The sequence below is a fragment of the Lepidochelys olivacea genome (genome assembly GCF_965140295.1).
Source record: "Lepidochelys olivacea isolate rLepOli2 genome assembly, chromosome: 7".
Classification (NCBI taxonomy): Eukaryota; Metazoa; Chordata; order Testudines; family Cheloniidae; genus Lepidochelys; species Lepidochelys olivacea.
Window position 1 is genome coordinate 36,302,732 of NC_140417.1, and position 24,223 is coordinate 36,326,954.

A 24,223-nucleotide genomic window follows, 5' to 3' on the forward strand; every position below is an offset into this window, starting at 1 on the left:
TGATAAGAAGACAAACCCAAGTGGTACTCTCACAGGGACAGGTCAATCCCAAGGAGAGGGTGTGGAGCTCAGGAAACTCCAAGGTTAATCCTGTAGAATTCCTTTAGTCTCCCCTTTAGGGGAAGGATTGAAGGAGGCAGGGGTGAGCCTTGTATGGAAAAGAACTCCCAGTCCTGCAGAAGGACCCACACAGGTGCACAATAGCACATACAGACCAGGCCCAAGCAACATTCATGCCAGATCAGGTTTTCAAGAGAAAATCCTCATGTTCAGGAGGGTATAAAACTGTGACAAATGACTTCCCCCTCTCCCAAACAAAGAGTGCCAGGAAGAAAGAACAGTGCTGTATGGTGTGCCCTTTCCACACATGCCAGCTGGAATTTTCTGGCTCCCAATCACCTCTGCTTATGAGTGTGGCTGATTAGTGAGATGTGAAATGATTCAAGGCCTGGAGAACATGTCGTATAATGCGAGGCTAAAGAATCTCAATCTATTTAGGTTTCAGAGTAGCAGCCATGTTAGTCTGTATTCTCAAAAAGAAAAGGAGTACTTGTGGTACCTTAGAGACTAACAAATTTATTTGAGCATAAGCGTTCGTGAGCTACTTCTGGTGAAGTGAGCTGTAGCTTATGAAAGCTTATGCTCAAATAAATTGGTTAGTCTCTCAGGTGCCACAAGTCCTCCTTTTCTTTTTGCGAATACAGACTAACACAGCTGCTACTCTGAAACCTGTCATTATGTAAGGCACTGAATTTAGCCGTATGGAGTAGAAATCTATCAACTTCATGATAGGAATGCATCCGATGAAGTGAGCTGTAGCTCACGAAAGCTTATGCTCAAATAAATTTCCTCAATCTATTTAGTTTATCCAAGAGAAGGCTACAAATACCTACATAGGGGAAGAGATTTCTGATAGTAATCCAGCAGAAAAAAACATAATGATGTCCAGTGATTGTCTGTCTTCAGCTTCCAAATAAGAACATACTAGAAATAAGGTGCCAATTTTTAACAGTAAGAGTAAATAACCCACAGAACAATTTACATAGTAACATGGCAGATTCTTCATCTTTGAAGTAGATTCGATCTCACATTTGCATGGTTTTTTTTGTTTGTTTTAGATATGCTATAGTTCAAACAGAAGTTATGGGCCTGATGCAGAATTTATTGGGTGAGGTTCTTCTCCATGTGTCATGCAGGTGGTCAGAGTAGATTATCATAACAGGCTTTTCTGACCTACGAATCTCTGAAAATAATGCAGCAAAAATTAACACAGCAAAAGAGAGAGAGAGTAAATATTGCTTCCCCTCCAATTTTTTAAGACATTGTGAAAGGGACAGAGTTATGGTTAAGCACAAGTCACTGCACTGCCTGACTTTTGGAGATTTGGTTTCTCATCCTTAACGTTGCACTGAGCTAATTTATGGCATGGAACGTAGATAGCAGAGGAGAGGATTGCTGCTTATATTCAGAGCCTTGCCCTGAATTTCTCTTTCCTTAGTCTGGATAAGTATCATACGTTCACAACTTGCAGTCTTCACTGGTATTTTCAGTTAAAATATAATGGGCAATGCTCTTTTCTTGAAGGACTGAAAATTAACGCAAACTGTGTACTGTAATGGAACATAGTTGAAGGTGGGCGCCAATAAACAGCATATAGCAACATTACACAACAATTGAGGGCAGAGAAGTAAGAGCAACAACCAACTGAAACTACAGGAGAATTTCAGGTACATAGACTGTAACTACCTGAGGAAGAGCTCTGTGTAAGCTCAAAAGCTTGTTTCTCTCACCAACAGAGTTGGTCCAGTAAAGGATATTGCCTTACCACCTTGTCTCTCTAGTGTCCTAGATTAACATGGCTACAACAACTACCTAAGGCAACAGTCCCAAAAAAGAACACGCAAAAATGTTTGGGTGCTCTTATCCATGGCAGGCATGGGTACAAGAACAACTTTGTGCTTACAAAACCTGATTTTAAAAAGGCAAATCAGAGCCTGCATGTGCACATCAGAGTTTGGGCATGTACAAATAACACAGCTGTTTGGAAATATTCTGATGTAACATTTTTGCATTGGAAAGTGCCAATACATCAACATAGAAATGTTCCACAGGAATATGTTGTTTTCAATAAAATTCCAATGGAAATCAGGCAGCTCCTCTACCGGGCAGCTCCTCAGCAGCCCCCATTGTGGGCAGATGAAGAGCCAGGGAGCTGGGGAGTCAGGACTTCCAAGCTAGCTCTGAGACAGCCCGGCTCTCTGGGCAGCTTGGGGAGCTTTGGAAATATTTCAGAACGTATATTTCATACTGAAATGTTTTGACTTTTTTCTAAATGAAATTTTGGAATTCCTGTTCTGTGGGAAACATCGTTTCATTTTTTATTCTGTATCAAAACAAATATTTTTGAAATTTCAGAATTTCATTAGAAAGAGGAATTCAAGTGTCCAACAGGCTCTAGCAAATTATGATTAGCATTATAGTAGCACTTAGAGGCTCCAACCATGATCAGAAAACTATTGTGCTATGTGCTGTACAAACATAAATAGAGGCAATCCCTGCTCCCAAGAATGTACAGTCTAAGGGGACAGACAAAGGGCAGAAGAGAGGAAATATCATTGCTGTTTTACAGATGGGGAAACTGAGGCACAAACAGATTAAGTGATTTCCCAAGGTCTCACAGGAAGTCTGTCTGCAACAGATCCAGGAATGGAACTCATATTACCTGAATCTAATTTATTGCCATAGTCATAAGACCATCCTTCCCCCATAATCATAAACTGAGAACCAGGTGTGGGGTAAACTCTCAAGGCAATAAAATGAGCAAGTATCTGAATGATAGTCTTCTTTTCTGGGCCCTTCCATCACCATTTTGCCAGGACACAGGATTTAACACCCTTACTCTTGCAAATAGTGCCATGGGCTACTGAATGACCATAAGAGGTCAAACTGTGGTATAATACTTCTCAGCTGAAAGCACAGTGGCCCGTCACCCTGACAAGGGGTGTTTCTTCATTACTGGCTAGGTGGGGAAAGTCCTCCTCCTAAAATGATCAACAATATTTACTACAGCATGCACGTTTTCCGTGCACTTTCTTTCCATGCAAGAATCGACCAGCCCCTGATTAGCTTATGAAAATGGGCAGGGTCCTATCCCAAGGTAATAGGATTGCAAATAAGCAAAATGCTATTTCTGTAGCTTCCATGTTTAAACAGGTTAGGCTGGAATTTCCTATATTGTTCTACAGTACAACTGGATCTGTTGTAACAAACCGCTTGCACCTGCCCCACATTGGTATGGAAACTGAGTGCCTTACTGATTCCATTAATATGCTTATTTTCTGAGTTTGCAAATTTTCTGAATGTATCCAACATCATGTGGCATGCGGGCCCTTTGGGAATCAAGGGAAGATTGAAATTGGCCCTATAGGGCAACTACCCTGCTTTTGCAACGTATCAGGACTCTAGTGGGGGTCTAGGAAACCAGCTGTTGCTCTTAGGGAGCCTCTGGAGATTGGATGTGCTCTCTCTCTCCAGGCCAGCTGGTGGGTCCCTCAGAGTAGAATTCCTGCTGAGTGGGTGTGAGTTCCTCCCTCTCTAGTGCGGCTGAGAAAAAGCAGCTGGACTTCTGACTGACAGCAGGCAGTTCTCGTTAGCTTGTTAATGAATTCAGGAAGGTAGACAAACTACTGCTATTCTCTCAGAGAAAGCAGAGGCTCTTGACAGACAGCTGGGACCTTTCTGATTTAGCTTATTTATTCCTCTAGTGGCTTATCTTAAAGGGTACTAGCCATGTAAACATGACATAGCTCTGTAGTTGAAGAAATGAGGGGCTTCTGTTTTTTATCTGTGGAAGAAGTTAAAATCGTAACCCCAGGAAGAGGAAAATGTTTCTTTCAATCAAGTTTAGTGTCACTTATGCCAATGCTGCCTGGGCCACAGGAATCTCTATCTACAAATGTCTTTTAAGCAGATACTAGTTGTACTAATGGCTGCTATGCTTCTACATGTGAAATACTTAATAAGTCTTTAATGTATACAGCTACACTAATGAATTTTGGGTGTTTGCATTTTATTGTGCATATATGAGTTTCTCCACTCTTTACCACTTGATTTAACCCTGTGATGAATAACCTGGCTGCATCAATTAATATTGTGCACTTTGTTCATCTGGGAATAGCTGTGATGAGAGATTCTTCATGTTTTACATCTCTTCAGCAATTTGTATGAAAATTGTACACACTTTTTTCCAGTGTGATGAGTTGTGGTAGGTTTACAAATATTTTGAAACATTCTAAAGCTGTGGTTACACTGCCACTTTCAGCGCTAAAACTTTAGTCATCCAGGGGTGTGAAAAAACACCCCCCCCCCAGCAACAAAATTTTTAGTGCTGAAAAGCGCCAGAATAGACAGCGCTTTATCACTGGGAGCTGCAATAATTTTCAGCAACTTTCTAGTGAGGCAAAGGTAATCAAGCTGTGGAAGATTTTAGCCTTAACCTATCACCTTCTGTATGGGTTACAATAGTTGTAGTAAAAACAATGAGGAATTCTTGTGGCACCTTAGAGACTAACAAATTTATTTGGGCATAAGCTTTCATGGGCTATAACCCACTTCATCAGATGCATGGAGTGGAAAATACAGTAGGCAGGTATAAAAATACAGCACATGAAAAGATGGGAGTTGCCTTACCAAATGAGGGGTCAGTGCTAATGAGGCCAATTCAATCAGGGTGGATGAGGTTTAGTGTAGTTGTAGTGTATTTAACAGAGGCTGTGGAAGATTCATCAGACCAAAAGGGTTTTTCTGCCCATTCACAGGAGTGTTAGTCCTCACTGGTGCTATAAGTTACATTGTTTCATGATTCAATTAGTCCATTAAGAAAAACAGCCCTTTAGTGCAGGAAACTATATCTAAGGTGAAATAATGGGATTTGATGAGTCAGATACCTTTGAAAATAAAAGTTTTAATACAGTTAGGCTACTTGCCAGAAAGGAATCTCTTCATTTCAGGATTTTTGTTGGTTTGTTTTTCCCCTTATGTTCATAAGTCAGTTGTACTGGGGAGATGGAAAAGGAAATCTGAATGCTGGGCCAATGCTGTAGTTTGGTGAGGTATGTGTCTGTTTTTAATGTTCTATGCTGAAGAAAAAAAAAGATGCTATGAAAATTTTCAGCTGCTGGGCCTGTGGATAGGGGCAGAGGTGTGATAATGTCCTAATATAGTAGCCAGAGCTGCTACTGGCCCTCTGGTTTCCACTCTGCTGAATCAGCCATGCTCCAGAGGCAATGTATCCTGGCCAAGAAGGAAAAATGCAGTCTCCAGAAGAGCTGACTCTGCAGAGGAGGGGACCAGCGAATTACTGACAAGACAGCAACACCATTTAGAGACATTGAAAACTTCGTTTTTTGGGGGGCAGGGGAGGGAGCTGATGATGAAGGAAGAGAAAGAAATGGGGGAAGAAAGGAAAGAAGCGAAAGAAGTGGGGGGCAGGGAGAAAAGAGAGGAAAAGAAAACAGAGTTCCCTCACATCTCCATCATCCTTCTCCTTCCTACATCCCCACTGGCACTTCCTTTATGAGCCTCCCTATTTTTCTAAGCCCTCTCTGCATCCATTCTCCTGGACTTAACCATGAGACAGGGAGGGACATGATTCCCCATAATGACAGGTTTCAGAGTAACAGCCGTGTTAGTCTGTATTCACAAAAAGAAAAGGAGTACTTGGGGCACCTTAGAGACTAACCAATTTATTTGAGCATGAGCTTTCGTGAGCTACAGCTCACTCAGTGAGCTGTAGCTCAGGAAAGCTCATGCTCAAATAAATTGGTTAGTCTCTAAGGTGCCACAAGTACTCCTTTTCTTTTTATGATTCCCCATAACTTTCTCCAGCCTGATGCAGTCTTGACAGACCGCAGTGTTTCTATTAGAAGAGGTTTGAAATGTCCAGGAGGCTGCTGGAAGAGGCAGACTGCCTCTTTGGTACACTGCACTACTACCGCGAGCAAAAATGACTTCAGGCAGGCTGGGAGTGAGGTCACATCTCTGAAGCACCCAGCACATTGGTGCTATTTGAATAGTAATTACTCCCATGTTCCAGCAGGAAGCCTTATTCTTCCAGCAGGTCTCCCACATTCCTGCATCGCTGATGGCTAGGTCGATGGTTCTAAAAATGCAGTATGGCCTTAGGCAATCTCTGGCCTGCCTTTAAGCCCGGAGTGGCAGAGCCGTGTTACTAAAAGAGCAAGACTCTAAGCCGCTTCCCGCCTTCTGCAGGGTCAGAAGGGGTGAGTGATTGGGTAGGTGCATGGCTGTACCACACCCAGTGAAGGATCCTGCCGTTTTAAGGAGGATCCCCCACATTTAAGAAAACCCTTCTTCACTCTATTTGCTCCCCAGCTCGCTGGGGATAGAGGGCAGGGGTGTCTAGTGAAATTGAACCCCCCCCCCGCCAAAAAGCGAGGTTTAAAGAGGTTTCCACCTGCACCCGGGGTTCCCCTCCCCACTGGCTTGGAGAGGAGTGTTCCACTGAATGCACCGTGGGCCCCTCTCCTTCAGCGGTGGGGCCGGGCTGCGTGCAGCGCAGGACCAGCCTGCTTCCGAAAGGGGACGGCCCACAGCAGGTGCCCGGCTGCCACCTCTCGGGGCCAGTGGTATCTTCCTCCGAGCCGTCCTCCCCGCTTCCGTCCGAGCGCTGGCCGGGAGGCTGCCCGCTGGCCACCCCTCGGTCCGACCCTGCGCTTCGCCCAGCCGTGCCCAGGGGCGGGGGGTGGATCAGCCCGGCGGCTCTCGCAGGGCAGCGCTGGGATGCGTCCAGCGCCCGCCTCGCCAGCCCCGCTCCTGCCGCTCAGCCCCTCTCGCGGCCCCCGACCCGCCGCCACTTTGCAAACTCCGCGCTGCCGCCGGCGGAGGCAGCTGGTGCTACTTAAAGCGCATCAGCCCCGGGGCTCAGAGGGACTCGGGCGGCGCGTGTGGTGGCGGCGGCGGCCAGGCAGAGGGAGGCGAGGGCTGCGCCGGGCGATCAGCCGGGCAGCAGGCACAGCCCCTCGCCTCCCGTGTCCTGCTCTCTGAAGGGCTGCTGCGCGCCCCTGCTGCTGCTGCTGCTGCTGGCGGCGGCTTCCCCGAGGCGCGGAGATCCGCAGGCGAGAGGCTGAGCCCGCTCCCGCTGGCGGGGCTCGCGGAGGAGGCGGACGCAGAGCGGCGGCTCCTGCTGCGGACACCGCGCCGGCTGCAGCCCCGGCTGGCTCAGTCCCCTCGGTCCGGACCAGGCGGAGGAAGCCGAGCACGAGCAATGGCGGCCCGGAGCCGGAGCCGCTGCGCGCCGCTTTGGCGCTCTCCTGGGCATCCCTAGCTCCAGGCAGCCGGCTACCAGCGGAGGAGTGGCCCTGCCGGGGGGTGATTTATTCCCCCCCACCCCGTCTCAAGTTCTCAGCGCAGCAGCCCGGCCAGCGCCTCCCGCCCCTTCCCAAAGCCTCCAAGGGGTGGGGAGGTCGGTGGCCGGCCAGGCCATGGAGAGCCCGGCGGAGAACCCCAGCAAGGCGGCGGGGTACCTGAAGGAGCTGAACAAGATCATCGAGACGCAGCAGGAGCTGCTGGAGAAGCAGAAGCGGAGGATCGACGAGCTGGAGCAGCAAGTGGCCAAGTTGTACCACGAAAACGCCTGCCTGCAGGACGAGCATCACAGACACCTGGCCACATGCAGGCTGCAACAGGGCATCCTCCCTGCGTACCCGGCGGGGCCAGGGCCGTCGATCCTGGGGGCCATCCAGGAAAACGCACAGCACGAAAAGTAAGAGCTGGCTGGGGTTTATTGGCCTTCTCTCTAAGGGTCTGTCGATGCATTGGTCACCGGGTCCTCTCCCCCACTCCACAAAACACCCGGAAAGCAGCCCCACGCTCTGCTTTCCCCTATGTTAGTCCCATTCCGCTTAATGGGCTGGCGGGCTCGCAGGAACTGGTTCAGAGGGGTTAAAGCACATGGCTGCGTGGATTGTCGTACCCCACAGGCTCAGTATCCGAGGCACAGATCTTGCAGGGAGCAGGGTAGGTGGGGATTGCTTGCCGCCGGGGCAAGTTCTGGTGAGCACTGGAGACAGATCCCGCTCTTAACAGCTTCTAGTAAAGCGATTCCTGCTGCTTTGCGCTCAGCCAGACGCGCTCCAGAGCCCCGGGCAGCGCTTTGCGCTCCGGATGGAGCTGCCTGGGACGCGCTTAGGCGCAGAGCAGCAGCAGCCGCAAGGTGTTTCAGAGCAGAGGGAGATGCAGAGGAGGTGCCCGGCTGTCACCTCTCTAGGCCAGTAGTATCTTCCTCGGGGCCGTTCTCCCTGCAGCCCGGCTCTCCTCCAAGCGCTGGCCGGGAGGCTGCCCGCTGGCTACCCCTCGGTCCGACCCTCCGCTTCGCCCAGCCGTGCCCAGGGGAGGTGCTTGCTGCTTTCTTCCCGGACCCCAACCTCCAAAACCAAACTCCCTAATAGCTGGGCAACCCGAATGTGTCCGTGGTGGAACGCATTTCGTGGGATACCAGCTCACCATGGAGCGGTGGCTTGTTAGTCTGAGAGGAGCCCAATGGCATATCTGTCCCTCTGGCGCTCCCCATATGGGTTAGTGTGGGGGGTATCGCATGCGTTCAGGTGGCATACCGATAAATTCTCAACCGGTGCTAGCAGGGGAGCTGGAGTAGCTTTTGGGGCCCCTCTGTCATTGTAGACAGCTGTCTCTCCCGCAGCTAATGAAAGTGGCTCACAGAGGGTCAGTAAACATTGGCAGATGGCCACCTTACCAACTGTGACTAGTTCAAATATAAACGGGTTCGTCTTGGAGACCTGTTTGCTCTCAATCTCTGCGTCTGTTTACAGAATCTCTGTTTTGTAATTAATCATGTGCTTCTTACCGCGCCTGGAAAGCGGTTTAAGTGCGCGAGATTTTTAAGTAACACAAGAATTCAGGAATAGCAAGAGTTGAAATAGTTACACTGGCCCGACTTGGTTGTGAAATAGTAATTAGGGATTAGTTTGACTTGAGTGAAGTGGGCAAAGCATGCATCGTATTATGAGCCCACTTCTCGCTCCCAGTGCGACACAACGAGCCTTTTGTAATCGCATACATTTTGGTTCTTTATATTTATAAACTTGTGCCTTGGAGTAGTGGGCTTGTCTCTTTCCACCAAAACAGCTTAATCTTTAACTGTCTTCTCTAACTGCTTACCCCTTAATACACCAACGAAGGCACAGTCGCGGACACATTTGTATTATTGCATAATCAGGACACCAGTAGCACAAGGTGTTTCTTACTAGCTCTGACAAGAGGAGAAGCGAAATATCACTTTGCCAGGTCTCTGCTGCAGGTGTGTGACTGTTTCCGCTCCTCCGCCTGAAGTATACGGGCAAGGGGCGTGGGGTGTTCTCGTTGGAGATAACACACGACCTGGCACTAAATCCTGTGCAGGTCTGATCTCCCGGGCTTCCATTGGTTTTCCTGTGAATTACCGAAGTAAATATCTATGGCCTAAAATAGCACGCACCCTGCATGCGGGGTATATGGTACCCTTGGACGTCGTGGCGTGCTGCTTTGGTAAAGTTGTTGAAAATTCACCTTGCGGAAGGTGATGAGGCGTCACTTCTCCTTGGCTTGTGTGTTTTCAACCTGCCTTTCGAGGGGCAGGGGGAAATCGCTGCTATAGAAGCAAGAGTACAAATCGGAGCATGACCACTTTTATGTGGAAAAAAACTCTTTGCCCGTTTTTCTCTTGTCGCCTCCACACGTGGTGACTCTCCTGCGTGTGCGTCTTTTGGTAACCAGCAGTGAGTTTGTGATAGGAGGAGGCTGTGTCCACACGTGTCCGAACTAAGTGAGGTTGGGTGAGCGGTGAATGTCCAAGACCTCCAGCTGTGTGAGTGGGATAGTGTTACTCTAGCCCCATCCGCTCTTGGAAAGGCCAGGGTTCTCCAGAGTGTCTTCAGGCCAGGAATAAACCCAAAGGCACGGCCTCATGGGTCGAGCTGATGACGGTATGTTTTCCAGCCGGGGGAGCATGGGTTACGCTAGGATACTAAGCGCTGCTTTTCAGACTTCCTCCCATGTGCTGTCCCGTGGCGCTCTGGCGTTGTTTGTTTCAGCTATTTAAAAAAATAATAATTCCCGGGGCTGTACTGAAGTGACTTCTAATTCCCTGCTCAGAGTCCCCAGATTGCCTCGCAGGCGCCTGTTGCCCGGTGTTTTGATTCCCTTGCGTACGTTTGCACCTTACTACAGAGACACCACCGCGCTGCCTGCCTGCTGGAGGCACGTTCACTGAACCCTTGTGTTTAACGCGATCCTGGGCTGTCTCTTCCCAGAGTCTCCCCAACCAGCCAAACCTTGAGGCCGGCTGAGAAAACAGCAGCTCCTTGAATAACCAGCCTGGAGAGCAGGCGCCAGGCCTCAGTGCCAGCCGCTTGTTTTCAGATAGAAGGGTCCTTTGCAGGGCACACACAACAGCTCTGAAACCCTGTCCTAGCAATCCCAGCCCCACCCGTGGGTGCCTTGTTTCGGGTTCCGCGGGCTGCAGGAAGAGGCGAATAAACTCTTCAGCCGGCGGAGGCTATTCTCCCCCCTTTGCTGAGCATCTGCCTAGAAATCGCACCCGTGCCTTGCAATGGTCCATGAATGACGCTTTTGTCTCTCCAGCCCGCCCAGGGCTCCCTTGTTGCAGCCTTGACGGCTCGGGGCTAAGTCTGCTAAGTGGATTTGATGCTGGCTCAGAATTAAGCTGGGATATTTATGGCCGAGTTCTCAGCGTCCCGCGGTGCAGGTCCCAGGGCTGGGGAGAAAGTTGCACGGCCCCTCTGCTGAGCCACGCGAGCCCGTGGGGGGGGGGGGGGGGTTGGGCCGCCTCCGTCCTCTGCAGGCTCCCCGCGGCCTGGGCATGGTTCCTGCAGCAGTGCCATAGAAGCAGCGGCTCCCCCGGGATGGCTTCTTAAAGGAGCCGCCGTACTCTTTCCCCCCCTCCCCCCCAGACTGTTGCCTTTGTTTACTTTGGTATCTCTGCTGCTCACGGAGCCCAGAGTGTAGAGGAAGCGCCAGCTATGCAGGACCAACTGAAAGGTGAAGCCACGTAGCCACCTTCCTGATGTCAATGAATAGCTGGGTGACCCCCGTTTTTGGAGGACTGTGAATGTTCCTGTTTGCAAGGCCTTGCCTATTTCCCAGTCTTGCAACAGCGGTTTCCCTTCCTTTTGTTTCCAAACGCTGCAGATTCTGGTTGCTTGTTATCATTTATAGATGGGGAAACTGAGACACAACTCAGGCTCAAGTATGTGGTGCATGAGCTTTGCCTCCTCTCAGCGGGAAGCAATGATGGGGAAGCAGGGCATCAGTGGAGGCTGGCCAGAATCTCACTGGGGTACTGGGACCCCCCCCCCCAGCTAGTACCCCATGGGACTAGCTGTCTGAAAGTGGCTGTAAAATGAAATTAAGAGGTGTGTTTCTCCCCCTCTCACCACACTGTGCCTTGGGCATGAAGTAGTGAGTATGCTGCACCAGGTGTGCAGGAACAATTTTTCATAGTTGGGGCACCGATGATGAAACAATGTTTTTGGTATTTTGTTATTCCTACTTTTAACCCAGGGAGTGCAGGAGCACCCCAAGTTCCAGCCCCACTATGCTTCACCCTCTGCTTGGGCTTTATCCCTGGCTCTGCACTAACCTGCTGTCTGACTGTGGGCAAGTCATGTCTCTTCTTGATGCCTCTGTTTCCCCTCCAACCCTCTGTCTCGCCTGGTTTTGATTAAGTTGTGTGCCAGAGACACTGTCTATGTGTGTAGCACAGCACACAGTGGGGCCCAATCTTGGTTGGGACTTTGTATTTCAGTGGCACCTAAAATATTTAATAATCTACCTGTGGCCAAGCCAGGAACAGAACTCGTGTTTCTCAATTCTCAGTCCAGGGCTTTACGTACAAGACCTGCTATCTGTATTTGCCTACGAGTTTAAAGTCCTATGGGAGTGGCTCTCTCCGGCAAGGTCATGTTAAGGTGATCCAGGGCCCTAGCCACATCATGACATGAAGTGCTGCCACAGATCAGCTGCAAGGGGGGGCCCTCTTCCATAATAGCAAAGCAGGGGTAGTGGCAAGGGATACCACTCCTAAGAGGAAGAATCCCTCCCACAGCTCCCAGGAGGTAAAAGCCCCCATGCACCCCTCTGCTTCCGGAGAGGCAGTGACATGGGGCAAATTGGCCTGACCCCCTGAGTATCAGCAGGGTTAGTCCTCTCTTCCCCCACCCAGAGAGGTGTGGCTGATGCGGGGAGGCAGTACTTAGTCCAGTTTCAGGGAATGTCTGCCTAGGTGGGCAGGACTTGTTGCATTCTTCTTCTCCTGCCACCCCTTGAGCTCTCTGCTGGGATGATATGTAGGCATCCCACAGCAGTGGGTCTTGGAGTTAAGACCCCACTGGGATGAATGGGGCAAGTCACATCTCTTGGCGCTATTGTTTCAGGCTTCTTGCAGATTGAGATGGATATCACTTCATCAGTTTCACTTGTCTCATGTTGTGAAGACCAGCTTGAAAACCATGAGGACTAGAAACTTAAAAAATAAGTAAGAAACATTGAGATTCTGTTGTAATCTAATGACTCTAGGAGCTAGGGCTTTAGGCATGGGCCCATAGTGCCTGTGCCTTAATTCAGTTTCTCCTCAAGAAGTTTATACCCAGGTCTCTAACAACTTGAAGGAGGAAGGTTTTCAAAAAGTGATGAGGGAGATTTTAAGGGTTTGTCTAGACTAGGGAAAAATATCAGTATTGGTGCCAGCCTCTAATGTAGACAATGCTGCCCCAGTGCAAAATGGGGCTTGTACTAGTTTGACTTGCCTTGGTAAATTACTGTGGAAAAAGTCATTGGGCTATTACAGTTCTGCCGCCAGCAGTTTCTGTTTTCTCTTTAGGAGCTTCTGGGTTCTGAATACTCTCTTGACAGTCCAGCCACTTAATGTATGTATATATATTCCCAGATATAGCAGAGCACTCTTGAAAATTTTTCTCTATGTACAGTAGAAGCAGGGGGGATACTTTTTCATATGGTACACACGTCTGAACCACTTTTACTTTAACTTAGCATGGAGCCACTCAGATTTGGACTGGCTACCCCCTGTCATGATGGAGGGGCTGCCGGGCAAAATTTATTGATGGTGTTGCAACCCAGTGTGACAGGTCGCACCACCCCCTTGGTTTGGGAGCCTCTTGAATGGGGTTCTCTGGGCAAACTGTCCCTTACCCCCGTGGGTGGCCCTGCCCTGGCCAATGATACACACACTGTGCAACATGCATATAACTGTGGCTGCCACTGTGTGGAAGTGCTGCACTCTCACTTTTCTCAACACTGTGTGTCCTATTGTGATACTGATTTTATTTATTTAGTTTTAATTGGACCTTGATGTTTTCAGTCAGGAGTTATGTATGATAACTGCATGTTATTTGGAGTTCTAAAATCTCTTCTTTTGGTATAATTAGAAGGGTTGGTCAAAAACCAGAATTTCCCATAGAAGGGAAATTCTGAATGCATGTCTTGGTGGTTTTGGGTTTTTGGGTTTTTTTTTTTTTTTTTGCCAGGGGGAGGGAGTGGGGAGTTTTTGTTCAATTTTGGAACAAAAAGTAGACATTTTCCATGAAAGGGAAATCAAAAACCAAATTTGTGAAATAATTGGAACACTTAAAAAAAATTTAAAATGAAATTCTACCTGGGAGCCGAATTGACAAATAAATTGGCATTTTTTGATGGAAAAACATTCACTTGGAAACTTCTGGTCAGTTCTCATATGTAGCCATATGAACAGCTGCTTATTACACTTCCTGGATGGATGCCTATGATACGTATTAACTTTTAAGACCTTAGCCCTGTCTTCTCATTACCAAAATAGAGCATATAGCCTAAATTAGTTAAACATTTCAGGAGCACAGGCATAGCTGAAGAACCTCCTATTGTTTGATATCTTGAAACCACTATTGATAATTCAAATAATTTTAGTGGAAAATAGTCACTCCCCAAAACAGTAAAAGTATTCTAGGTTGGGTCCTTACTTGTATAAAAGATCTAAATGGAGACAGTCTAATGGATGCTCCCATTTCCATTGTTAGTGTGTTTTGTTTTTGTTGGGGGTGATTTGAGTCTCACTGGGAAGACACTACGCCAGACAACTTACTTTTAGTGCTGCATCACTTGGTTCAGAAACAGCAAATGACTATAAAATTAACCTTAGAATAAACAAATGGGGCTGCTGATAGACTAGTTGATTATAAGGCTTTATACTGGGGGTAATGAACCAATATATTAACAATAACAATGGGTACTCATCTCAACAAGGAGCACAAGTCTAATTTTCAGTTGATCTGTTTCACTTAACATATAGATGGGGAAAACAGGAAAGCTTTCCAAAAATTACAGCTCCAGCTCACATCCTCTATCTGTTGACAAAAAAATAGTACTTGCTTAAGCGATCAGATTTAATAATGCTACTTTATCTGCTATGTGAATGTTATAAAGTGCTTTTAGGATCTCTTCAGATGCTGTGTAACTGTATGTACAGGAGTTATTCCAGGATTGCAAAACTGTTTAAAATTTATCAGCTCAGGTGCAATGTTTAGTCATCTGTTTTTTACCAGGTTGAATGACGAAGAAGATGGGGGAGGAGAACTGATGTTTTCCACATACTTTTGTTTTGTTTTTTTAAGTAATTTCTCTTCCCCCTCCTCCATCTCTCTCTGCATGCCTTGAGTGGGGACCTGTTTGTTATGGGTTGTTTATAATGTACTGCAAATAATGGAAAGTAAAAAAAACCCAGCTAAACAAGTACTACTTAAACTCTTAGGTTGGCACTGAATTTAAAGATCAATCACAATTTATAGCAGTAAAACACCTCTATCTTATTAGAAAATATTGTCCGTCTCAACTGAGGCCTCTGTATAGTGTGAACTAGTACCCTGAGATTAGACTTCGAGACATGGTTACCAGATCAAGGCAGCTTAAATAAGTTTGTAGTTTCACGTGTCACTATTAGCCAGCAAGTTTAGCACTTAATGCCATCTCGGTAGAGATGCCAAAAACTGCATTAGTGTCGCGTCTAACCTGATTTCTTGTTCCTAGAGGGCCTCTACAAAGCAGGGATGAGGCAGTCTGTAGGTGTGAGGTAGCTTATGTTCCATTGCTTGGGTTGTATCACCCAACGGAGGTCTTTGGTTTCTTAGCAGCATCAATCTTGGCAGCTGTCATAGGAAAAAACTCACCATCAATTACTATTCGATAGAATGCTTTTCCGACCTTTACCTTTCTGCAAATGCAGGATGTAGTCCGTATTAACCAAAATATAAAATGACAATTGTTTCAAATTTTTTTTAGATAAAACTTTTTAAACTTTCTGTTCTACATATAATAGAATTAAACTAGAAACAGATAGCTACTGAGCTGCCAGGATAAGAACTTAATGCTCAGTCATGGGAATGTGCATATCCAAAAGAGAACATGTGAATCTCATTAACTTAATGCAACTTACACATGTGAATTAACCAAAGACTGCATGTCTTAAAATACAGAGGTATTTTGTTCGGTCAGACAGATGTAGGTAAGTAAGCAGTATGAAGAGAAGTTAAATATCCGAAGACTAGAATCTTGAAAAAAAATCTTTATTCCTTCACCAAAATTGTCTGTTAAAAATCTTCATGTTTGTAACCTATCTCTAAAATGAAGTGAAGAGACACTGAGACCACTTATTTTTACAAATGATGGATACCAGAGGGTTTTATTTCATTATGCTGGCATCCTACAAACAAAACTACTGTAAGCAGCAAATGGCATGCTGGCGTCACCACTGGCCCTGAACATCTGAGGGAAAAGCTGAATGTACTCCCCCAAAGGAAACTGTTAAACAAAAGACTGCACTGAGGGTTAAAAAACAAACATGACAAAAGGTGCCAAATACTGTAACACAATGTTGTGTCTAAAACCAGTTTCAAAATCTTAGTGCATATGGAGCACCCATGGCACCAGCTGACCTTAATGAAAGCAGCAGGTGCTCAGCAGTTCTGAAAATTGGACTCTTAAATGAGACTCTTCATTCTGCTGACACTGGGAACATATGTTTCACTGTAGCTTTCTGGATGAAACTGTCAGCAATTTTATTTACATCTAGGTTCCCTGGTATTATTTGGATGCAAGTTAAGGACAGCTACATTATTCAGTTGTCTGTTCCATTGATGACTAGAGATAATTTTTAAATCTTCTGAAGCAGGAGAATGAGCATTCCACAGATCAGGATGATACAGGCACAGTGAGAAGGATCTTATGAATTTGCAGTATTCTGGAAACCTAGTGCTTTCAGAGTACTGCAAATACCCATCAAGAAAGATCTTGGAGTCAACAGCTAATTTAGGCACCATCATTTTGTATATTTTGTTGGGATTATATTTTGCCATGTGCATTACTTTGCATTTAATCTGCCATGTTGTTGCCAAGTCACCAAGTTTTGTGAGATCCCTTTGTAACTCTTTGCAGTCTGTTTTGGACTTAACTATCTTGAATAATTTTGTATCATATGCAAATTTTGCCACCTCACTATTTACTCCTTTTGCAGATAGTTTATGAGTATGTTGAACAGCACTGGTCCCAGACCAGTAGAAGCCCCTCGTGGGACACCACTATTTACCTCTCTCCATTCAGAAAAGGGACCATTTATTCCTACACTTTGTTTCCTTTCTTTTAACTGGAGTGTCTGGGAATGCTTTCAGGATCATCTAAGGATCCTTCATTTCATTTAATGACAATGCTTTTGTTTTCTTAGGTTTCAGAGTAACAGCCGTGTTAGTCTGTATTCGCAAAAAGAAAAGGAGTACTTGTGGCACCTTAGAGACTAACCAATTTATTTGAGCATGAGCTTTCGTGAGCTACAGCTCACTTCATCGGTATGCATCTGATGAAGTGAGCTGTAGCTCACGAAAGCTCATGCTCAAATAAATTGGTTAGTCTCTAAGGTGCCACAAGTACTCCTTTTCTTTTTGTTTTCTTAATCACCCTGCCTCTGACTATAAACAAACTCTCCGCCCCAAGGGCAGAAGTTTTTAGCAGCAGCACAGAACACACCAATTCCACACTCAAGCTCTGACTTCTGGGTGCTAAGCACCCACTATTGTTTTTCCATGGGTGCTTGAGCCCCGTAGCACCCACGGAGTCAGTGCCTATGAGTGTGCCCACATAGGGGCTTGCACAAATTTAATTAGCTGGAGCAAGTTTGTGTAGCCTTGCATAGACGAGGCCAAAACAGCTGTTAAAACAGGAGTTTAAAGAGGGGGAGAGACAATTTCTGTCAGCGAAGAAAAACTGCAAACCGTAATAAGTTCTGTACCTGCCTCCTGCCACAACCTTTTGTGAACAATATTGTACCACGCTGAGCTGTGGATTTTTTCAATTTGCCAGCTATGGGTTTGTTCAGAACTTGGATCAGGGGTGAAAGTAACTGAGGACACTTACCAGTAGGGGACAGTGGGGGGGCCCAGGCGGGGCTGGGGGTGTCAGCATCCCCCAGCCAGCCCTTCCATGCCGCCCGGGGCTCCCGTTGATTTAAAGGGCCTGGGATGCCATGGGCCCTTTTAAATCGCCGCCCCTAGGACAGCTGCTCCCTTTGCCCCCTCCCCAGGCCCATCGGCGGCCGGGGGAGCACAAAAGGGGCAGGGATGTTAGAGCGCTACAGGGTCCTTTGCCACGGCAGCGCTTTAATGTTGCTGTACCCCCCACCCCCACCCCATCGGCAGCCCTGCCGGTACGGATCCTACCAGCAGGGCCGCCGACAGGGGAGGCAAAAGGGGCGGGCTGGTTCTTACCTGTCCGCCGTGCCAGCTCACTTTCACCCCTGACTTGGATGGGGGAGATCTCAAAGAAAACCTGCCTGACATTAGCAATTTTTTTTCTCCATGTAGAACCAGGACCCCAAGTTGGTGTCTTGTTGACTTTGCATCTTTTGGGTGACGCATAAAACCAAGGACTGATCCTGACAACTATAGTTACTACTACCAAGATATTGTGGCATGAAGGTTGCTGGCCTATGTGACGTGGACAAATTTAAATCTGGGCAATTGCATTCTACCTTGCAATGTCAATAGATTAAAATAAGGGTTGTGCAATGTTTCTGAACATATACTAATGGCTGCTGAGTTCTGTTTGTAGTTGTTCCCATGTGCCAACAAAGTGCTTTTAGATCCTTTTAGAGGAAAGGTGCTATCTCAATGTAAGCAATAAGTAATTTAAAGTGTGCAAAAATGGAGAGGAAAAAGTGTACTTAGTGATGCTACTTTTTCAGAAAACATTATTATTATTATACATTATTGAGTCTGAGATGCTAACATTTGTTACCCCCTCTCCTTTTTAAGAGTCTGCCACATAATTAACTTCTCAGTGAAACAAATAAAATGCAGGCATAAAAGCAACAGACACTTATTTGCAGGTTTGATTCTTTTTAGTAGAAGGATATTCTTGGAGGTTTTTTTGGCGGGGGAGAGACAGACTTCCATCATCCACTGAGGAAGATGTCTCCTAGCTAGAAACAAGTTGCAGCTTGTTTTTGAAAACTTGAAGTGGATGGACAAAATACATCAGACTCAAAGGAATCTATCTATTGGGAAAGCCTTGTTTTAGTGGCAGATGGTGGAAGCTATGAGCGAGAATGTGGCATTTGAGAGTTTTTCCTTATGGCATACTGACAAGGGAAGTAAATTATTAAATTTAAACTTGATACATTATGAAATTCTCTTTGCAAACCAGCATCTCAAAAAAATTAGTTTTACTGGCTGTAAAATGAAATTTGGAAGCCTTTATTCATGTAATGGCCAGAGATTTTAAATTGGATTCACTGAGCCAGATTCATTACTCTAGGTCAGGCCATAGCCCTTAGAGGCAGAAAATCTGCCTAGACTGGCTGCAGCAGTGCAAACTGCCTGCAGTACCTTCCTGTGTGAACCTAGAGTTGGCCAGGGCATAGGCAGTCTAAGTGGGCAATGTGTACCTTAGAGCCCTGGGCAGGACTATTTTTAATACCACTCCTGCTATTATGGCAGCAGATCCTGCAGGACCTATGGGATCCTGGTCCCACTGCAGGCTCTACACGAGGCCTGCACAGGGCTCTATACCCAGGAAATATCCTGATTCAGCATGCTTCCTGAGTGCCTTCAAACCTGAATGCTGCTACCCTTCTCTGACAGGAAGTGGTGGCGCCATTCCCTGCCGTCCCTCTGTGGACGAATCCCTGGACAGACTATTCCACAGGCTAATAAATCTCACAAGCAGGAAATACTCTTTCCAGACATCCGGCCCAAGTTTTTCCTCTCTGTTTCATTCTGTTATTTCCATTTATGCTCCCCGTTCATTATGCTATAATCATCTCTCTCCTCGGTGTCTGCGCTCATCAAATATCTGTAGACTGTTACTATTGCCACCACTCCAGCCCATGGTCAATGCTTATCCAAACTATAAACAAATGGGTTGTCAAATTTAATTTTGCTCTGTACCTTTGCTCCATTTTGATGTTCCCCCCCTGCAGAGTTGTTAAACTAGAAACACAGACCATTTGGACTGGGCCTTGGTGGAAGATTGAGCAGCATGAGTCAAGGAGGATTCAAATGAGTTGTGCATTCTGTGACTGTTGGTTTTAGACTTCAGTGGTTGTGTGCGTTTGTGGGGGAGTGTTGTCCTTTCCACAAGGACAAGGAGTCGCCGATGAAGTGAGCTGTAGCTCACGAAAGCTCATGCTCAAATAAATTGGTTAGTCTCTAAGGTGCCACAAGTCCTCCTTTTCTTTTTGCGAATACAGACTAACACGGCTGCTACTCTGAAACTTGGGTGATTTCTATTTACCTACCTTTCTGTGAAATGATAGGAAGATTCTCAGCTGGTGTAAATCAGCGTAGCTCCATTGAAGACAATAGAGCTACGCTGACTTACATGAGCTGAGGATCTGGTCTAGTAGAGTATGTCCCTTTGCCTTGACTGAATATTTAACAGTATGGTTCTATGGATGAAATGCAGAAAGAGAAGTTATGAGGAGTGGGTTCTCTTTCCAGCTCTGACAATGAATTCTTGTTTGGCCCTGTAAAAGCTTGAGCACAAGGATGATAATTGACTGTTGACTTGTCCATTCTTAAACATTAGCATTGCCATTTTACCCACTTTTTATAAAGTGTTTTCAGAACTCTGGGTGGAAAGTGCTATGTATAAGTGCTACATATTGTCATTCGAGAGAGGGGGTGGTTTTTTTTTTTTTAAGTACTGTATAATTCTGGGTGAAATCCTACAAAAGCTACAATTGCCACTATTTCAATAGCTCACCTTAAGTGATCACTGTCTTTACAGTGTGTATGGTAACACCCATTGTTCCATGTTCTCTGTGTATATAAATCTCCCCACTGTATTTTTTCCACTGAATGCATCCAATGAAGTGAGCTGTAGCTCATGAAAGCTTATGCTCTAATAAATCGGTTAGTCTCTAAGGTGCCACAAGTACTCCGGTTCCTTTTGCGAATACAGACTAACACGGCTGCTACTCTGAAACCTGTCATACAAAATAGTGATTTGTGCTCCCTCTGCTGGCTTGTTAGCAGTAGTTCACTGTTCCCTAGATAACAGATTAGTCTCCGAAACTGGTATATAAACCAAATCTCTTTTGATGAGCTCCAATACAAGTCAGAATGTTTGATTTATTGAAATGAAAAGACACTCGCTTCCAATTTTAATTACATCCGTAACACTGGAAAGAAAATAAACATAAAATGGCTAAGGATAGACTAATCCCACCACATTGATTCTATCCTAACTGTAAAATCATAGAAATGTAGGGCTGGAAGGGAGTTCAAGAGGTATCTAGTCCAGCCCCTCATGCTGAGGCAGGACCAAGTAGACCTGGACCATCCCTGACAGGTTTTTGTCTAACCTGTTCTTAACAACCTCCAATGACAAGGATTCCACAACCTCTCTACGCAACCTATTCCAGTATTTTTAAAGTTAGATATTATGGAAAACTTTCTAATTTAAATCTTGCTTGCTGCAGATTAAACTGATTACTACTTGTCATATTTTCAGTGGACATGGAAGGAGAAAATTGGCTACCATCCTCTTTATAAGAGCCCTTAACATATTTGAAGACCATTATCAATTCCCCCAAGATTGGATATGTTTAGGGTTTTTTTGTTTTTTTTTTTAACCTTTCCACATAGATCAGGTTTTCTAAACCTCTGACTGCATCATTTCTGTTGCTCTCCTCTGGACTCTTCACACTTTAGGAAAGATGGACAAATTGGAAAGACCAAAACTAAACACAGTACTCGAGGTGAGACCTCACCAATGGTGAGTAGAGTGGAACAATTTTCTCCTGTGTCTGACATATCACACTCCTTTTAATATACCCCAGAAAGATAGCTGCCTTTTTTCCAACTGCATCACGTTTTTGACTCCTATTAAATATGCAATCCACTTTAACCAGCGGATTGATTTTTTTTCTGCAATACTACTGCCTAGACAATCATTCCACATTTTGTAGTTGTGTGTTTTGATTTTTTTTTCTTCCTGTCTTTATTGAATTTCATCTTGATTTCATACAGATTCTCTAATTTGTCAAGGTCATTTTGAATTCTAACCCTGTCCCTCAAAGTGCTAGCATCCCATTCCAGCTTGGTGTTCTGTGCATATTTTATAAGCATAATCTCCTCTCCATTATCCAAGTCACTAATGAAAATGTTCAGCAGTACCAGACCCCTGTGTAGGGTGATCAGACAGAAAGTGTGAAAAATTGGGACACTTTTTTTTTTTTTTTATTTTGGGGGGGGGGGGTCGGAAGGTTGGGGAGGATATAGTTGTTTATGTAAGACAAATCCCCTAATAGCAGGATGTCCGGTCACCCTACCGCCGAGGAATATCACGAGATAAGTCTCTCCCCGCCCCTGTTTAACAGCAAGGTATTGATAACTACTCTTTGATTGTGGCTTTTCAACTAGTTTTGCACCCATTTTCAAGTAATATCATCTAGACTATATTTCCCTAGTTTGCTTATGAGAATGTCATGTGGGAGTATGTAAAAAGCCTTAATAAAATCAAGATATATCACATTCTCAGTTTCCACCTACCCATTAGGCTAGTAGCCATGTCAAAGAAGGAAATTAGATTGGTCTGGAAAGATTTGTTCTTGACAAATCCTTCTTATCCTCTAGATGCTTATAAACTGATTGTTTAATTATTTGTTTCAGTATCTTTCCAAGTATCAAAGTTGGGCTGACAAGTTACCATGTTAATGCAGAAGACTTGTCTGCTGATGTTTCACTGTAGTAGTAAAAACTGTTCTATTGCAGATGACCTAGAGAAGTGTAGTACTACACTTCTGAAACTCAAATCTGTTTGAACCCATGCCTTCCTTTTTTAAAATGATGTTGATCAGACAAATCATGCCATGGTCTGAGTCCTGACATCCTTACAACGATTATCTTCAATAATTACCATTGACTACAGCAGAAGGTCTGCGCCCGCCTGCCCCAGCGCTCCCTGGGTAAGTATGTCAGAATGGGGTGTAATATTTTTAGCAATCTCTTGCTTTTAAAACCTCCTACTGAAACTGGCAATTACACTGTATAAACTGCATTGTTCTTGTCACTAATTTTACAAAAATAATTCAGCTGGGAGGTACTCTATAGTAAAGAGATCAAAACTAGAATTTGAGTAAGTACAGTTTTTCTGCAAATTTGGTATAATTACTTGTCGGAGCCCAACTTTCAAAAAGGACTGACGGTCATATGAGAATATTAGTTTTTAAATAGAACACTGGATTGATCAATGGCATGATGTGGCCTTGAGTCATTATCCATTATTTGGCAATGCTGAGCATTATTTCATTCAGGATAATTTTTTTTACCACTTCCTTAACTTTATCTTTCCTTAAAACAAGCAAACAAAAACCCTTACTTCCATACAACATTACTCTAATACATATACAAAGGAAATGAGAGAGGGCTGAAGACATCTGTGTGGATTGAATGGGATATTATTTATAAATAATACAGCAATGAGAATTCTTCTATTAGAGTAATTTCCTGTAGAAATTGATCAAAAATTGCTTACATTATTTGCATTTCAATGGGAGAGTTGTAACTAAACTTTTCTGATGAATGGGAGGACAGACAAAAACATTCATATTGCACATCAGTAAAGCTGAACTGCTATTATTTTGGTATTAAAATATTCTCCTCTTTAGAATAATTGGAAAAGATGCGGCGGAGGTAAGAGTAACTTTTATTTTCTTGAATTCTATAGTGTTTTTCTGGGATCCTGTATTTTCAATGGATTTCTAGTCACTGGAAACATCTGCAGGTTCTGTGGAAAATTCATGAACGGGAGGTTTTTAATGACTTGTGGGATTGAAACATGCTGTTTATAAATTGATCTGATTGGATGGTCTTTTATTAACAATCCAGGCTTGCCAAGTAGTAAGCATTCTCCCGGGCACCAGGAATGGATGCCCACCTTCTCTAAGATCATGAGCACCTTCTCGAGTTGTTCTGAAAGGGGTTTTAGCTCCTGAGAAAGTTGTGCTGCCAGGGTTGCCTATCTATGGGCTGGCCCTCTGAGGTGGTGAGGCCTGACTTTTCATGTTTGTCTTTGAGGTCTACCAGATTTGAAGGCTTACCTCACCCTCTCCCGTTCCTGTACCTATCCATGAGAAATAAATCCTTTCTGTACCCTTTTTCCCCTCACTGAGTGTTTTCAAGGGAAGGGAGTGTTTAGCTATTTTATAGAAATTACAAGCAGCATGTTTTATTTCCCTCCAGTTTCCTATCTACTTGTGCTGTGATCATGATTGTCAGGCCTGTGGCTGAACTCCTGTGATTGGACTGTTTTCACTTGCTGCTTATAAAGGAGAGATTTGACTTTCTAAATTGGCATGTGTGGCATATGGGATGGGACTGGTTTTTTTGTTTTGTTTTTTAAAAGGCTTTTAAACATGTTGGCCATGGCTATTTTGGGGACCTGCTCTTTGAACTTTTTGCTCATAGTTATTGGCCCTGGCAGTTCAGATAGGATGTTGAGAAAGACCCTTGAAGTCTCTGTAGGGTTTCCTCACCTTTTGCTTTAGAACTGGCCTTAGCATTTTTGGGCAATTTTCCATGCCCATTTTCTTCCCTCACCTACCTACCCAAACCAACCAACCAACCCCCCCCCCCCAATTCCTTTCTTC

The 24,223-nt window shown here is 45.2% G+C and overlaps 1 protein-coding gene across 6 annotated transcripts in view; it reads left to right on the forward strand.

Annotated features, from left to right (window-relative positions):
• The first annotated feature begins 7,373 nt into the window (after positions 1 to 7,373).
• IQSEC1 (IQ motif and Sec7 domain ArfGEF 1) overlaps positions 7,374 to 24,223 on the forward strand; it is a 716,009-nt gene continuing 699,159 nt past the window's right edge. For all 6 annotated transcript variants that reach the window (XM_084635153.1, XM_084635152.1, XM_084635156.1 and 3 more), the window contains exon 1: positions 7,374 to 7,783. In XM_084635153.1, the coding sequence (XP_084491279.1) occupies positions 7,503 to 7,783 (281 nt within the window). In that variant the 5' untranslated portion in view covers positions 7,374 to 7,502. The remainder of the gene's footprint in view (positions 7,784 to 24,223) is intronic.